This window comes from Cyprinus carpio, chromosome A18 (genome assembly GCF_018340385.1).
Source record: "Cyprinus carpio isolate SPL01 chromosome A18, ASM1834038v1, whole genome shotgun sequence".
NCBI classification, from domain to species: Eukaryota; Metazoa; Chordata; class Actinopteri; order Cypriniformes; family Cyprinidae; genus Cyprinus; species Cyprinus carpio.
In genome coordinates this window covers 15,594,218-15,611,627 of record NC_056589.1, presented here as the reverse complement: position 1 = coordinate 15,611,627, position 17,410 = coordinate 15,594,218, and the positions used below count along the sequence as shown (strand labels likewise).

Below are 17,410 nucleotides of genomic sequence, written 5' to 3'. Positions count from 1 at the left end.
AAAGTCATAATGTTACGGTTGAATCACTGATGGCAGATGGACTATTCTGACAATGCTTTTCATACTTTTCTGAACCTTGACAATGTTACTTGGCAGTCTATGGGACAATCACAGGCCTCCCGGTTTTCATCCAAAATATCTTAAATTGTGTTCTGAAGACGAACGGAGCTTTAAAGGGTTTGGAACGACATGGGGGTAAGTGATTAATGACAAAATTTTCATTTTGGGGTGGAGTATCCCTTTAAAGTTGTGTAATTTCTGCATAACCAAATTATGGTTATATATGGCTACAAAAATAATAATTTTGAAATATTCTATTTATATTAAATAAAACAAATAATATATGTCCCTGGTCTAAATCGTGTACATTTTATACTGGCAAAAAATAATTTTCTCCCTCTGTAGAAGTAGTTTTCTTTGTTGCGGACATAATCATATCAGCACAGGCAGAAAAACAAAAGCAAAATAATATTACTTAAAAAAAAATTCCTGTATTGTGGACTGCAAGGACTGCAATGTGCCTTTCTTATATTCAAAGTGCTACAAAACTTTACAAAAAAAGTAAAAAAACTAAAATAATACATAATGTGATACATAAAAATAACAGCAATAATGATTAACAATTAAAACGTTACTAAAAAGACATGTTTTTTCTAAAAATTTAATTAGTCTTTCCCTACATTATTTCCCAGTTAATACTCTATTATTTAACTCAGATGCACATCACACTATGCAAGTTAAATGTGCAAATGCCAAGTCAGATTGCCTTAAGTGTGTTTTCACCAAATGTTTTTATTGCAAAGTTGTTGACGCATATGCATGCACATGAAACTTCCTGAGGGTAGAAGATGCCACATTACTGGAACGTAATCAACAGTATGGAAATCAGTAAAAACCACACCCTGCTCTGATTCATACACCAGTGCATATAAAAACAGCGGGAGAACTTGACAATAACAAACTGATAAAGAAAGAGCAAGAGCAATTCCTTCATAACCACATGTAACAAAAACAAACAAAAAAATAGACTCTGAGAGTGGACATCCAGAAGCTGTGGCCACTTGTGTTGCGTGAAAAAAGAGCTGCTGAATTTCCACAGGATTTACTGCTGCCACTCTATAAAATTTACTAGCATTCCAGATGTTTCTTTGCAAACTGAGTCTGCCACATGCAGTGCCCACCACAAACACACTGCTGAATATGAGTAAAGAAAATGAATAGCATGTGAACAATGTGCAAGACATTCTGAGAGTCTGTCCAGGTGGGAGAGGGGGGAGGGATGTGACAGGATAAGTTGGGTCATGTCAGTTCTATACAGGCTTTTGGATGTACCGACGTGCATGTGTGTGTGTGTGTGTGTGTGTGTGTGTGTCTTACCTGTTGAGGATTATTGGGCATGTATGGAAGCATGGTGGACACGTGAAACATGATCTCATAGTCCTGATAGGTTGTATACAGGGAGTGTGTTCCAGTTGAGTCCGCTGTTAAACAAACACATGAATATTAACCATTGTAAAGACAATGTACAGTGACCATGTCAATGTACGGCACTGAAAATATGGTATAAAAGTTTAAACCCAAATTAAAATTAACGTGTGTGTGTGTATATATATATATATATATATATATATATATATATATATATATATATATATATATATATATATATATATATATATTATATATATATATATATACACACACACACACACATACACTGGAGAACATGACCATCAGTTATGAATTTATTAATTATATATTGTGTTAATTCAACTTTTCACTTAAATAGTCATGCTTACAATATAATTTGTAATAAATGCAAAACAGAAGCCTTTTTATTAGCTATCTCAGACATTTGGATACTAATGTACATTATATAACAGCAAATAGCGTCTATCAAGATTTTACTACATATAATTTTGGATATGGAGTGTGCGTAAACAACATCTATTTCGGTTTTACAATCTCATACATATATATATACATATATAGTAAAAATGCTGAAAATTTTCTGTAAGGTTAGGTTATATTTATAACTAGCTGTATATAAAACCAATAGTAGTCTATGGAATGCCCCCATTTAGATAAATAAATATGTGTGTGTGTGTGTGTGTCTGTGTGTGATATGAGCATTGAAAATGTTAGATAAAACAGTGCAGTGTGTAATTTCTGTGCTATCACATGGAATTACAGTGCGTTTGTTTGAGCCGTCCTGAGCAAGATTTTGAAATTTCACTGTGAATTCATGGAGCTACCCAGTGTGACGCCTCAATTGTAACCAAGAGACCGTCAAAATGTATTTACACACTACGCTTATGATGGTCACGGTGGGTTAGGACTGGAACTCTGATTAACATGGAAGAGATGCGATTTATCGCTTGACACTTTATCATGCTGAGCCTTTTTAGGACACGTGTAAGAGAGACAGAAAGCCTTGCTCACTTTTGGTGTCTAGCTGGGCAGCATATTTGTTGAAACCTCTCAGACACACAGTTTCTCCCAGCAGCTCGAGGAAGGCGGTGAAGGCTGGCGTAGCCTCTTCATTGTTGTACATCTCCTCCTCAGTGCTCTGTCCCGCTCGACACAGCAGGATGCCCACTTTGTGTTTCTGACTGAGCTATAGGACACACACAGTGGCAGAGACACACAAACAAATATGAGGAACACTGCTATTTTCATTTTTGGGGAACTATTAAAGAACTTTAAGCTTTTGACATTTTCATCAGCCAGGAAGTAGTGTCCGATGTGTCATCCTTTACTCACCCCCTGCTCGTCCAGTTTAAGAAGCTGCTCTGTGACCTTTGGTGTGCTGAGAGCCATTCGCAGACAGGACACGCTGAGCTCTGGCAGCACATACTCCAGAACCTCCTTTAAAGGCAAACCACGAAGCGTTCCGTGCTTTGCTGTGGACAGAATCGCGTCCTCCAGGATCGCTCCTCGTAGCGTGACCAGCTGCAGCAGCCACAGGAAACGATGTGGGGAGAAGCACACAGACACACACACACAACATCAAATACCATCATATGACTGCTCAAATATCCTCTGAGAGCATGTGACAAGAGCATGAGAATGATAATAAATGGCTGAAAAATGGTGTCCAGAAGTGCCCACTGTGTGGCATCCTTTCCCCACTGCTCCCTGATTCATTGCCTTGCAGCATCTCACAAACTGACACAACCTCACACATGGTAATGCTAAAGCCATTAGCTACTGTAAAATTAGTACAAACAAGCCGAAACACTGGAATACTTAAAATATTTTGTTTTTGAGGTTTGTGTTTCTGGTTTCTTGTGCTATTAGTCACACATCTTACGACGTCATATGACTGGTCACATGGACAGCCACCCATTCAATCATTCAACTCGAACCTCTGACCAAAATAACGCTCTTGAACCAGTTTACACATGTTCAAGGCTATTTCGAAACGAGTTATGAGCACATCTATAGTGAGAATAATGATGATGTGTGAATGTGAATGAACTGAGTGGGTGAGTTTGATGTGTCCAGGCAGCCATGTAATCTGACTAAACCCAGCAGAGCAGCAGTCATACCAGCTCAGCACTTTTCAAACACACCATTATTAAGCAAAAATGACTACAAGGTCTTCCAAGGGTTGCATCAAATAGCCCAAACCTCTCTCAGGCCACAGATTTAATCAGATCGCAGTGAGAACAGACAACAAAATGCTTAAATATTATGCTCAAAAAGATGGATTAAAGTGGCCAGAGAAGCCCACAGAGACTATGTGTGTGTGGGTAAATGAATCGTCTTGTCATGGGTTAACGTGAGCTGAGCCCCTGTCTGATCCAGGTTTAATTAATTTTATTTGCACAAATATCCGTGTCATACACACCTCATTAGTGCGAAAGATGATGCGATACTGGTACTGGTCCTTTAAATCTTTGGTATCATCCAGTTTCTCTCTTCGAATGCTAAGAGCCACGGGCCCCAGCTTCTCATCGTTACCAAAGTAGTTCCAGTGCTCTGTGGGGGCAGAGAGAGAGATGGATGAATGAAAATAGAGAGAGGATATAAAAAAGACAGATTAATACCATTAATACAGAAAATGAGAATATAGGAGAGAAGAAAATAATTAATGAGGTGAAGACAGTGGATAGGAGAAAAGTGGAAGTTGATATGAAGGATGAGAGATGGAGGGAAGGACACAGGGGACAAAGGAGGGATTTGTAAGGGAAACTCTTCAAATCTAGGTCATGGTGGCTACAGAACTTCCTGTAGGTACTGTGAGCATTCAAATCTAATAGAAGAACATAGACAAAGCCACTAATACAATACTGCACGTGCTTTCGAGAATGAAGGAAGTTATCATTCTCCTGCTGTGATGAGTGGGGCGGGGCCGAGAGCCGGTGCAGTAACTGAAAATGAGCGACATCTGCACCACTCTCCGGTCTCGAGTCCCACGGAGGAGCTCCGGAAGGATAAGAGGAGGAGTAACGACAGTGAAGGACGAGAGAGGACCAGGCCTGGGTTTTATTTTGTGTTTTGTTTCTGTTTGTGCGCGGCAGTCATCTGCGAGGGGCTGTCACGCTATTTTGTGTTTATTTTATTATTAAAGTTTTATTTGAATGTTCGTCGGTTCCGCCTCCTGCTTCCTGACTTCCAAACCATGTTACACCTGCGTTTCCAACAGCTTTTAGCAGCGGAGGATATAGACCTAAGACCTGAATTTGTGATTGTGAATTTTGCTAAACAGTAACAACACTAATTTTATAACGTGTTCTTAATTGAAATATTTATTACAGCAGAACTCTAAAATCGGTTGTGAATTTACAGTTTATGGCAACACATTCATAAATGATATACAGAGTCAGTTACCAATTTAGAGATTTTAAGTTTGAAGAACCTTTTTGGTTTGGAACTTCATCATTGCTTGATTTGACTACAATTTTAAAAAGGACCACACTAATCATGCAGTTCATCCACAAAATGGACTGCATGTTACACTATATGTTTATTTTTTTTTGCATGAAAAACAACATCTCAGCTCATTTGTTTTCCTATATTTGACTACATGATTTACCATTATATTATCTGATTATAGCAAGGCGCAAAAATACTACATTAGAATAATCATGTGAATGTGATATCTTTAAATTTTCCAGTCTTAATTTCCTGTTGGCATTTGGACTAATGTTTCCTTAATCTGTCATCCAGTTTTCCTCAGCACAGGATATGAGTTTGGTTGTTTTGTTTGGATACTGAAAGCTCAGAAAACTTGAGTTGAAAGAATTATAAGTCTCAGGAGCATGCAGATATGGGCTTTTTAATAACGCAGCAAAGATTTTGATACTACGCAGAGTGTTGCCCTTCCTGTTCGAGGAATGCCAAGTCAGTACCGCTGTATGGCTGGCACTCCAACACACGTCCACGCACACTGCTTCAGTGGCTCACAGACAAAGCAGAGGTATTTCACTATCTAAAACAAGGTGCTGCTACACTGGAAAATGAAGTAAACGGATAACGAGAAGTAATTGGCACTGCAAGGAAAAATACCTTGGTGGCCTGGAATCCTTCCTCATTAACTTAAACATTTAACACTCAAATGAGAAAAACAAGCTGCAATGAAAAGCATGGCTTAAAGGTGAAAAGTGTAATTTAAAAAAGTAAAATACTTTCTCCTTTCCTAGCTTACAAGCAAGTAAGTTGCAAGTAAGCCAATCATAGGTTGATTTTCCCAACAGGTATTAAGACTGCGGTGCTATTAAAACATCCCAATTAACCAAGCATCTCAACCAGCCTTATTCAGCAGCATAAGCTATTGAAGAAATGAAAAGAAGAAAATGTACAAAAATGATTTTTGTGTTCGCATTTAATGCTACTTGTGGTGCAAAAATTACACACTTCACCTTCAAGAACTATTACATGGGACATTTTTATGTGCACCAATATTTCCATGCTAAGATGTTTGCATTTTGCACTGTTGCTTAGCATATGTTGAAAGTTAAGATCTAAAAATATAAAAACCAGTCTGCATGCCCTTTCTGATTTGCAGGATGGTCACCGAAAACACAATTCCAAAAATCTGGATGACAGAGATTACTTCTGGAATGGTAACCTTTATCTCACCAACTCTACTTAATAAACACAGACAACTAATTAGAGCATTCTGATAACCTCACATCTGCAAGGATTTATCTAATGTGGCTAAGAGGTGATGAATTTGCTATTTTTAGACATCATGGGGTTTTTAGAAAGCAAGACCTTTAGCGAGATTAACATTTGGGAGGCAGATGTGTGGCAGGATAGTAGCTTCAGCTCCATTTTGTGCTTCTATTGGCTAATAGTGAGAAGCACTGATAATTGTGGCATGCTTTGATAATCTCTGACTGCAGGTAGAGTTGGGTTTACAGAATTTTCTAAGAGTGTAAATCCCAAAGACCTGTCCTGTAATGAGACTAAGTGAAGAGAAATTATTAAACACAGGAGTATAATTGAGGGTGGGGCAGATACATACATATCCACCTCAATGAGGTGCTGCATTGATCATAAATGATGTAAACCACACAAGGGAGATTGAAACTGAACCTGCAAACACACTGGGTTTCAAATGCAATCCAATTATGATATGCTGATGCATTGCATATCCTGATTTATGTAGTAGACCTGCCCAAAATAAATTACTGACAAACAGGGAACTTGTGATCTAGCAGTTTGCTTTAACTACATACAAATCATAAATGTCCTACCTTTCCCATAGAAGTGCTCATGGTAGTATCTGGCACCCAGGTCAACGTGCTCGATGCAGTGTTGCTGGAGTCTCTCTAACCTGGTGGCTTGAACATCTGGCGGCACCTCAAGTTTGGAGACACTTGCATTACTGCAACGTGGACGAAGCCGAGGCTCAACGATGCCAGCCTCTCCTCGCTCCGCCCATGAGCTCAGGAAGCTGACATTACGCTCCCTGTAGCTTCCGGTCTCATTGATGAAGTGCGGGCAGCTAAGCAACAGCTGTTGCTGAGAGTTGGGATTAACGCTAGCAGAACCACCCTGCTCTGAATGTTCCAGTGCTGGGATTGATCCTTCCGATAGGTCCCTGACACTGAGGTCATCAGTGCTGGAGAAGCTGGGCTCCACTCCCCCCAGAGCAATAGCTCTAGAAACTGCCAAAGAAACAGCAGCCGAAGAAGCAGCTGAAGCTCCAGTGGCTGTGTTTCGCCGCTGGGCAGCGTAGCTCCGACGAGCTGCCGCCTCGTGCAAGTCAAACAGAATGCTCTGAGCATCAAAGTGGGCAAAACTCCGCACGCATACCCAGGGTTTGGAAGACAATGTCTCGGGGAGTCGTGGGTCATCCGAGTCACCTCGTGGAGTCTCTGTTTCTCCGCGGCTGGAGCTGCGGAGTTTGCGGAATAAGGAGGAGGTGCCAAGAGACGACTCTGTGCCACCACTCTTTTTGCGTACACGATTCTCTGGGCGGTCATCAGGCCGTGGTGTCGACAAGGCGCCGTGTGAAGGGGGTCCCTCTAAGGAAGCACCGAGCAGCTCTCCAAGTTTGGCGGGGGCTGTGCTACGTTGGTCTGGTCGTTCCTGTTGAAACTGGCTGAGCATGTCAAAGAAGCTTTGCTCAGAAACAGCCTGTACGTTGATGGAAGAGGTACTGCCATATTCCCGGAACAAACGGCCTTCGACCTCTGTTTCATCTTGCTCACTTAATGTTATCTCGCTGTTGGAGCGCTGTCGGAGTGGAGCAAACCCAGAAGCCCGAAATGTCGGTGGTGTGCCCGGAGACCTTGTTTGAGTTGATTCAAGGAAGTCACTGTCTCTGGTACCTCCCTGTGGTAACCTGGTCACATTTCCACGTGTAAACACATCCTCACTGTTGAGGTCATCCGGATGACTGCCCTGGCCATTTTCAAGCAGCGATTCTCGTGAAAGTGCCCTGCGAGGAGGCCACTCTGCAATCCGAGCTCGAACTCCCATTTTGGGCACGGAGACACGGGACAGGGCTGGATCGCCCATGGAAGAGTGGCCATTATGGAGGGGTAGACGGAGGTGGGGTGGAGGAAGGGGTTGAGAGAGAGGGGTGGCACACACCCCTGTGTCTCTGTACATGTTTATGGAGCCCACTGTAGTGTCAGGGCCAAAAATGAGGGCACTGGTCGCAGGGGAGAGAGCATCCTGGATCGAAACTGCTGGTGTTCAGTGAGAGGGAAGAGATATGGACAAGCTCCACACTGCAGTTGCTTCTTCCTCCCACACTCATTTTTTATTTTTTTTTGGTAGGAAAGGACTCAGCTTTCCTAATCCTTCTGGACCAATCTGGAAGCTCAAAGGCCACTTAAATCATAGACCTGCAAAAAGGCAAGAAACAAAGAGACATTTGGTATGATTCATTTTATCTGGTTCCTTAAATACTGTACAACAAATGAAAAACATTCAGTTGGGATTTTTGGTTTTGGGATCTTTTTGCTGTCCTTACCTACAACTTACTCTAAGCGCTTTGGAGCCCCTACCACTCGTAAACCTTTTTCCTAATATTGTGATGCTATTTTGCTCAAGGGAATAGCAGTTTTGAGAGGAAAATGCAGAAAAAAGCTGACTGAAACAAAAATAAGAAAAGAGGAATAGGATGAAAAAGAGACACAAGAAAAAAAAACAGGCTGGTATGAGAGAGAGGAAGTGAGGTGAGAGGATTTCAGATGTGGATTTCTCATACTCTTTTGAGGCTAATCTCTATTCCTCTTCCTGGCAGATATTCTGTATTAAAGCCAGAAATATCACTTTGCTAAGCACCACAGACTCATCTCTCCTCTCGGATCCATATTTCAGAGTCTATACTGTTGGTATATAATGATGAACTGTATAAATATACAGTCAACAGATGCATTTACCAAAACCTCTAAGCAAATAACTATAACACCTAGTTGTACATGCTACCTAGCAGTTGGTCCTTCAATATTGTTGCCTAATGGTCACTCAGTGTAAACTTGATTTTCGGATGTAAAGGAGCAAACCCAAAATCTGAAAGGTGTTTACTATCAAAGTAAATATTAATTTACACCTATATGACCACACACCTTGCTTCTCTGACAGGTGCTGACTGATTTAGCAGCCATGAAAACCCTGACAAGTATGACAGATGGAGTCGTTGGGTCAACAAGGTAAAGCATCCAATTATCTGAGAGATAGCTGACTTAGAAAGAAAGATTAAGATTCTGTCCACATTCAGCTGCATACAAAAGGTTACATAAGGACTCTGTGCTGGATTACTGATGGAAGCTGCTGAGTGTATAATGAGGTAGACTGTTTTACAGGCTTAATGGAGAACGGTGAATTCATAGGGTTGCAATAGACTCTAGATTTTGAATGAGACACTCAAACTTTGTGACAGAGAGAAAAGACCCTCGAGTTCCTGGGTCTCTCCACATGCTTCATCCCTTGCTGTGAACAAAAGACAAAACGAAACTGACAGAAAGTCAAAGGACAAGACAAACACAAAAAGACAAGATACTAGACAGAGGCAGAAGCAGAGCAAACAGAGGAGCTGAAAGAGAGGAAATCTGACAGGCTTTGTGGTGAAGGAATCCAGGCAGTAGAGCGAGAGGGAATCTGAATCCCAGTGACTCGCTTTAATATAAAAGTCAGATTGAATCAGGCTTCACTGATTCACTCAGCATCGCCTGTTCCTCTGTGTATCTTCAAGTTATCTCCCTTTTTATTGTCTCTCCCCGTCTAAAACTCTTCAGTCACACTCCATCCATCCAAATATTAGATTACACATCCACAGCTTGTCTCTGTATTTGTGATAAGGAGGCTACAGTAATGGCAAAGTATAATATATCTGTCCATACACCAACAGGGTTCATTTCAATGCCATTGTTTAGAGATCTGAGTACAGGCCAAAATACAGCACGCTATACTCTTCCATCAAGGTCTGTCTCAGCTTAAGACATGAATGTCTACTGCCAGCATAGGCAGCTGCCTCCTAAGGCCTCATACCAACTATTACACAACCTCATTGACCGATTTGGAACGCTCTACATATGCCACATATAAATATCGTTCTTCAAATGTACAGAAGATGATGGTTCATTGATTCCAATAGGTTTTGCCGATTTTGTCAGTTATAATTGCTCTACATCAACAACGCTTCAGATCTGTAGAGTACATTATATGTTTATCTCCTCGCTATTCAATTACAATGATACATTGCTAAGTCATCAAATGTATCTAACTTCAAAACAATCCAGTCAGAGCTACAAACACAGTTTCATTACAAACAGTGCATGCAGTTATTCACAGTGTTTGCTCTCAGCTATGCTATTGGCAACGGTCACTGAGTTCAAATGCACTGTGGAGCGCGGCCATAGAGCTGCACTGAAGGTGGCTTTTTGTTGCAATGAATGTACAAGCACTTCAAGGCGAGTCTGTGTAGAAACTTCCCCCAACGTTTGGCTGAAGCCACATCCCTACACTCACAGTGCAAGTTCACAACAACAACAGCTGCAGAAATAAAGCATTTCGCTCCAATTCTCCGATTTAAAGTTTTGTTTTTCCTTGCCCCCCCCCCCCATCTGAGTAAACTGGGAAAAGCAAGAATGAAATGTGTGAATAAGTGTGAGTATGCAGACTTTCAACTAACACACTCCTGGGAAGCAAGCCGACACCAAGTGCCAGATCTGAAAGACTTCAAACTGTTTTTAATTGCTCACATGGTAATTAGCTCCGATTCTGCTACTTCAAACTGAGACCACACACACACACACACACACACACACACAAATGAGAACTCACACACACACACACACACACAAACACACTCACACACATATGATTACATGTAACCAGTAGTGATTTCAATTCTTTAATCTTAATGAGGTTAATCTGGACTGATGTGAAGACACCATAATGCCTCAACTAACTTGGGCCTCTTCAACAGACATCGTAAGACAGGGTCTGGTGTCGGTTTGTGTGCCCTGGGGCTCTAAATCACACTCACTCCTCTCACACATACAAACCCAGTGACTCAGCGTATACCTGCCAAGGACTGCCAGGACAGGATCTGTCAATCACAACACAGCTTGCTTCCTCCATCGATTTGCTGTCATTGTTTTTGGGGTGTCAGACATGAACCCCCTGGCTATAGCAGCTGGCCAGTGTGTGTTCAAAAAGAATAGATGTGCAGTGGAAGGAAGGGGCCGCACGTTCGATCTGCCCTGTTAGGGTTTATTTGACTGGGTGTGAAGGACAGAAGAAAGCTTGTGACTTAGGGGACATTGTGAAGACAGGAAGGTCTTTACTGTTTCATGAGGCTGTGTATTTGACTTGCATTTGCTTCATGTGTGCAGGCAGGGGCTGGTCATAATCCTTTAATTCACTAAGATAAGCAGTGAAGGTCAAAGGTGCATAAAATCCATAGTGTGAGTGTAAGCGAATCAATAAAGCAGAGAAAACGCATGCAAATCTGAATGATAGATTATAGATAGGTTGTGTGTGTATGCGCCACATGGTGGGAGTTAGAAGAACAAACAGATCCACATTCTGCATGTTTACAATATAGACTAGTCAGTGCTATCAGGATGACTAGTCTGTCTTTCATTAAAAATTATTTGTGATGTCAGCCATAAAGAAAAACTGTTTAGTTATATTGTTATATTTACATTAAATGCTATTACAAACATTTACTTTTATTTGGAATTACATGTACTGATGGATCTTGCAGAAAAAGACCAGAAATATGCATTAGAAAAGTAAACTGATTAGTGGTTGATGAAATTTTTGATAGCTTATGTTGATATCTTTGAGAGCAGGGTGGCCAATGCTGTATCTCACATTTCATTTCAAAGATAGCAAATATCATATGCAGCAATCATATTTATATTTAGTTTACATAATATTTATAAAGCAGAAATAAATAATTTGAAAATAAACCGATATGAAAACAATATTTTGAAACTGAAAAAAATAAACATTCAAAATAAACAGATTTATCCTCCAGATTTAACATTGTTGTCTAATAATTTAGACAGAACTTGTTATTAGAAAGACATTGTCAACTTTCAAAATAAAAGTCCCAGTGCTGTCAACATAAAAGTCCAGCATCTTACACTCTGAAAATGTATTAGCCGATACCATTAATTAAAAAAAAAAAAATCCAAATAATGGCCACCCTATGTTACGTTACATGTTTACTTAAAAAAAAAAAAAAAACTTTAAATCCATATTTCATAAGGATATATGGATGATAAGAGCAAACCTTCAGTAAGTAACTGATATTTAACAAATATGGCAAATAACTTTTTAAACCTTCAGCTTACTTTTAATTGCACAATCTACCACAGTTGCACAATCTGCATGTTGCTAAAAACATGGTCTACACCAGCACGCCCCCAGCTCTGCATATTTTGCATGTCTCTCCTTGTTAACACACCTGATTCAGATAATCAGTTCGTTAGAAGTGAGCTCCGTGTATGAACTGTGTTCCCAACAGTGTTCATTGTTCCCTACTCCCTGATCAGGGGAAATCTGTTGAAGTTTACCTCACTTCAGAACATTCATTCATGGATTTGCGCTGCACAATGTCTTCACATCATTGATGGGTTTGACATCATATACCTCTGTAAATAAATACAATTTAAATTCACGTCTCGCACATATGCACTTTGAATGGAACACATATGTTCGCTTCGAACTGGAATCCTGGCGGAATATCCTGTGATGTCCACTTCGCAGGGCACTTACATTTAAATAGAACAAACTTCTGAAGTGATAAGAGAAACATACAAAATGTGCAGAGCAGGGGGGCGCGAGGACTGGAATTGAGAATCACTGGTCTAGATAATGAGTTCACTAGGTTTTGAGTGTCACAGTCACCGGAAGTGAGAAAAAAGTGTTGATTACATTCAAAATATGGAAATGTATCTTACAAAAATGCATGGATTTGTTACAGGAGGCCTTCATTCATGCCCCGGAGCTGTGTGATGGATGGTTTATTACGGATGCGCGCACTTTATTTCACGTCTTCTAATTTTAATTTTTGGGTGAACTAACCCTTTAAGGCTAAGTCTTGCAAGGGGTATGAAAAAGTTCCTCTGGTGCAAATGTCTATGTTGAACTGATCAATTCCAACATGCCAGTGTTACAACATTCGGAGCCTAAAATTAAAATGTCAATTTAAACATTAAAACATGTCTATGATATTCACGTCAACCTCACTAACCAACTAGTTGGATGCTCTGACCAGTGTTGTGCAGTAACTAGTTACAGTAATAATATTATTTTTTGCAGTAACTAGTAGTGTAACTAATTACTATTAAGGTTTCAGTAATAATATTACAGCTACCATCCATAAAACAGCTCGTTACTTTTGACGTCTCAACCCCTACCAGTGTCACCAGTGTTTGTATGGAAAAACTTACATTCAGGGGATGGAAATATTGCCATTATACTGATTTTGTCAGGATACAAGCTGATCTGAACACAGATGTTGTGGCATTACGTTGCTTTGGTGTTTGTTGGCTTGCAGGGGAACTTCTGTTTGATACGGTTATAAATTATATTACGATAATTAAAAATCTTATGAACTTATGTGATTTTTTTTATAAAATACTTAATTAAATATAATCATACAGTATATGGTTAACAGAGAAATTATATCTACAATTAGCTTCAAGCTACACATGACAATTAATACAACACTTTTACTTAAAGTCACACAATCATCAATGAGTGTTTGTAATAACTTCTGATCCAGTGTAGATCTTGGTCAAATGATGAGGCAGAAATATATTGTAAGTAACATTTTAAAATAATTTTATGGGGAAGATAACACAATTACAACTTCTTTTTGGAGTGATTTTATGGTGATGTTAATAATTTTTGTTGCCAGAAAGTAATAAGTAAAATAATAATATTACTTTCGAAAGTAGTAACTAGTAATGGAGTAACGAGCCCAACACTGGCCCTGACCCATCTGTAATAGTAGCTGATTCTGTCATACAAACACCAGAAAATAATGATCTCAGGAGGCCAGCGGGTTACTAAGAAATGCCCATGTGTGCCATCTGGCTGGCATGTGATCAAATAGTGCACAGGTGTTCGGGTTTGTGAATATGACAGTCAAAGCAAGAGAACATGAGTAAAATAGTGTCTAAGCACATGGCTAAAACAATCAGGATTAGTATTTTTATATATAAAGGTGGCAACTATCCACATTGTACCTGATGGCGATAAAAAATATATATAAACTGACCCATTTATTTATCAATCCAAGCAATACCCACATGACCTTGTAAGCCATTTAAAACACCTGATCAAGTTTAAGACAACCTGGCAGTATTCACACTTGATTGGCCAGGAAACCAGAATCTCTGGATTTTCAGAAGAATCCAGAAGCTGAAAAAATGAGAAATGATGAGAGGGGGAGGAAGTGAATTCTGCTTAAGGGCAACAAAACTCGAAACACCAGTTTGTCCTCAGGGCTCCTAAACACAGCAGTAAACACACGCATAGTCACGCTTTGATCATGTCATTGAGAAATGTGCCATTATCACACAACACAAACACACATCACGGCAGAGGAAAAAAACGTCAGCCCACACACCAGACAAACAAATCAAGTATCGAAACAAACAGATGAGGCTGCAGGCTGAAGATCTCCAGGGTGGGGCGTCAGGGAGTAGCCTTCTGTCTCTCTCTTCAACAGTACTCTTAACAAACATCTCTTATTGTGCAGCTGAAGGAAAAGCTTGTAACGGTTTCACACTAGCTGTCAGGACCTAGAAAGCTGCCAACCTAGACAGCATTTTTAGGCATCATAGGCCTGTTCAAACATTCCAGAAGAACATTCAATTTTTAGGCATCATAGATATGGTGCCTAAAAAGCATTATCTAGATGGTCAGCTCACTAGATATTGAGTGCTGAATTGAAACAGTAAATGCTGTGGCACGGATGATACAAAAGAGCATACGCAGCATCCAGTGATATGGAGAGACACAGAGGAGGACTGCTGACAAAGTGTTGAATAAAGTCATTATTTTTGTTTTTCTTCGCTTACAAAAAAGTGTTCCCGTCGCTTCATATAACCCAGATTGCACATCTGATGGCAGATGGAGTATTCTGACGATGACTTTCATACCTTTTATCCACCTTGACACACTGTTATTTACCTGGCAGTCTATGGGACAGTCACAGGCCTCCCGGTTTTCATCCAAAATATCTTAAATTGTGTTCCGAAGACGAACAAAGCTTTTACGGGTTTGGAATGACATGGGGGTAAGTGATTAATGACAAAATTTTAATTTTGGGATGGAGTATCCCTTTAATGTCATTTAGGTAGCAAGGGTCAAATCAAACATGCCGCATTGAATGTTCCAACATGCCTATGTTGCTGAAAAATGCTAGATAGTCAGCTCAATACATTTTGAGTGTCAAATATATTGAATCAAACATTTCAAAATGAGCATTCCAATATCAAATTGAAAGTGTTGAATCATGTATGTTGAAATGGACAATTCCAACATGCCAATGTTACAAGGTTTTGAGTCTGAAATTCAAACTCATGTCAATTTAAACATTACAAAATGTCTATTATGTTATGTTATGTTAAAATATGTTGCCTAGGTAGGTAGTCGGCATATAAACATGTCAGATCAAATGTTTCAACATGTATATGATGCTCAAAAATGGCCTCTAGGTAGTGAACTCGCTATATTTTGAAACAAAACACACTGAAACAAACACATAGGCTAAATCATTCCAATAGGTCTATGTTACTCAAAAAAATAAAAAATTTTTTGAAAAAAAACACACTCAAATCAAAAAAAAAAAAAAAAAAAAAAAAATCAAATGCCTTATGATGCTCCAAAATGTTGTCTAGATAGTCAGTTCACTAGCTCATGCCATCTACAGTAGCTCACCAGGTTTTAAATGTCAAATCAAAAATATTGAGTGAAAATTTTAATTGTGAAATTCACTAATGATGTTTAAAACAAAAAAATCACACTAAGTAGTCACCTCAGTGACTAGTTTTGAGTGTCAAATCGAACATGTTGAATCAAACGTTTTACTGAACATTCCAACATGCCAATGATGCTCAAAAATGCTGTCTAGGCAGTAAGCTTACTAGAATAATGTTACTAGGTTTTGAACTTGAATCTGAACTAAGTTCAGGGTCAACAAATCAAACATGCTTATGATGCTCAAACATTCTGACAAGACAGATTTTGAGTCTGAAATGAAGTATGTTTAATCAGACACATCAAACCGATCAATAATAGCGTCTGGGTAGGGAGCTCACTAAGTTAAGACACAGACATTAAGATGAGGGAATTTAGAGTCTAATGCAACACTGTGAATTCCCATTTGTAAGTCATGCGTGGGTGAATATTTTACCAGAGAAAGTCCCAGTACTAAGGAAGCCATGAGTTACGGTCAGTCCGTTCCTTTTGTGGGCGTCACCAAGCTGCCAGAAGACAGAGTGATCTGTCAAAGAAAGCATAGTGGGACGTTAGCATTGTTATTACCTGCTGCTATAGAAACAGCAGCTCACCAAAGCAACAGTACAAGCTATCATTGTGTGTTATGTGTGTCAGTGAGCCTTTTTGAGCATCAGAAAGAGAAACACAGCAGTGAGAGAAAATGACATGACACATGTCAAAATAATGAGCCTGATATTATGAATTAAAGTGCATGAGGTGCGATACAACATCTATGTGTGAAATAACAGTAGACGAGGCACGTGTGTGGCACTGCCAGCCCGCAGGCATCTACCCACCATCTCCTCAGACAATAGAGTCAAAGCAAAGCTGATGGTACGAGCTGACAGCTGCTGCTCTTGCCTTCTTACTACTAATACAGCTCGCTCTCTCCACACTCACACACACACACACACACACACACGCATACAGAAGGCTTTAGAATGTCTCCTCGTAGTAAGGGGACATCAAAGGCAGCCTAAGCCTGATTCAAAGCTCATGAATTTCGGGTTTATCTATCGCACACAGACGTCGCCTGCATAGACGCATGCTGTTTTGGAGGGAAAGATAGAAAGCATGTGTGTGTTCCTGACCTGTTATACGCACACTCTTGCATGTAGAAGAGACAGGAAGAGACGTGTTCCGGCACACAAACATTCCCTGCGGGTGCAAACATTATGGCCCGACAGACTCCCGCCCATCAATACTGATCAATTCAGCTCTAGTTCCTCTCCTGACTGTTTGTGTGGAGGTGAAGTGTATGCCAGTGGATATCAGCTGGCAACGCTGTGTACCTGCTCTGGATTGTTTAGTTCACACTGGGCGTCTGACACGCTCCTGATTCCATCGGTGAGAATTTACAGCCCTGATTGCCACTACAGCAAATCACATTACAGTCCAGCGCTGCTTCACCATGACAACACATTACAGCATGCTCCACTTCATCCAATTAGGCCTGCCAAGACTCAAAATACAG

General features: G+C 40.0%; 1 protein-coding gene across 2 annotated transcripts in view; it reads right to left on the bottom strand.

The window, feature by feature from the left end:
* LOC109110606 (signal-induced proliferation-associated 1-like protein 3) overlaps positions 1-17,410 on the bottom strand; it is a 74,475-nt gene that overhangs the window by 25,136 nt on the left and 31,929 nt on the right. Inside the window, exons 2-7 of one of the 2 annotated variants that reach the window (XM_042775132.1) lie at positions 16,352-16,441; positions 6,708-8,309; positions 3,854-3,984; positions 2,764-2,952; positions 2,443-2,617; positions 1,378-1,481 (exon numbers count right to left, since the gene is read on the bottom strand). In XM_042775132.1, the coding sequence (XP_042631066.1) occupies positions 1,378-1,481; positions 2,443-2,617; positions 2,764-2,952; positions 3,854-3,984; positions 6,708-8,070 (1,962 nt within the window). In that variant the 5' untranslated portion in view covers positions 8,071-8,309; positions 16,352-16,441. The remainder of the gene's footprint in view (positions 1-1,377; positions 1,482-2,442; positions 2,618-2,763; positions 2,953-3,853; positions 3,985-6,707; positions 8,310-16,351; positions 16,442-17,410) is intronic. The other variant, XM_042775133.1, reaches the window with a different exon arrangement.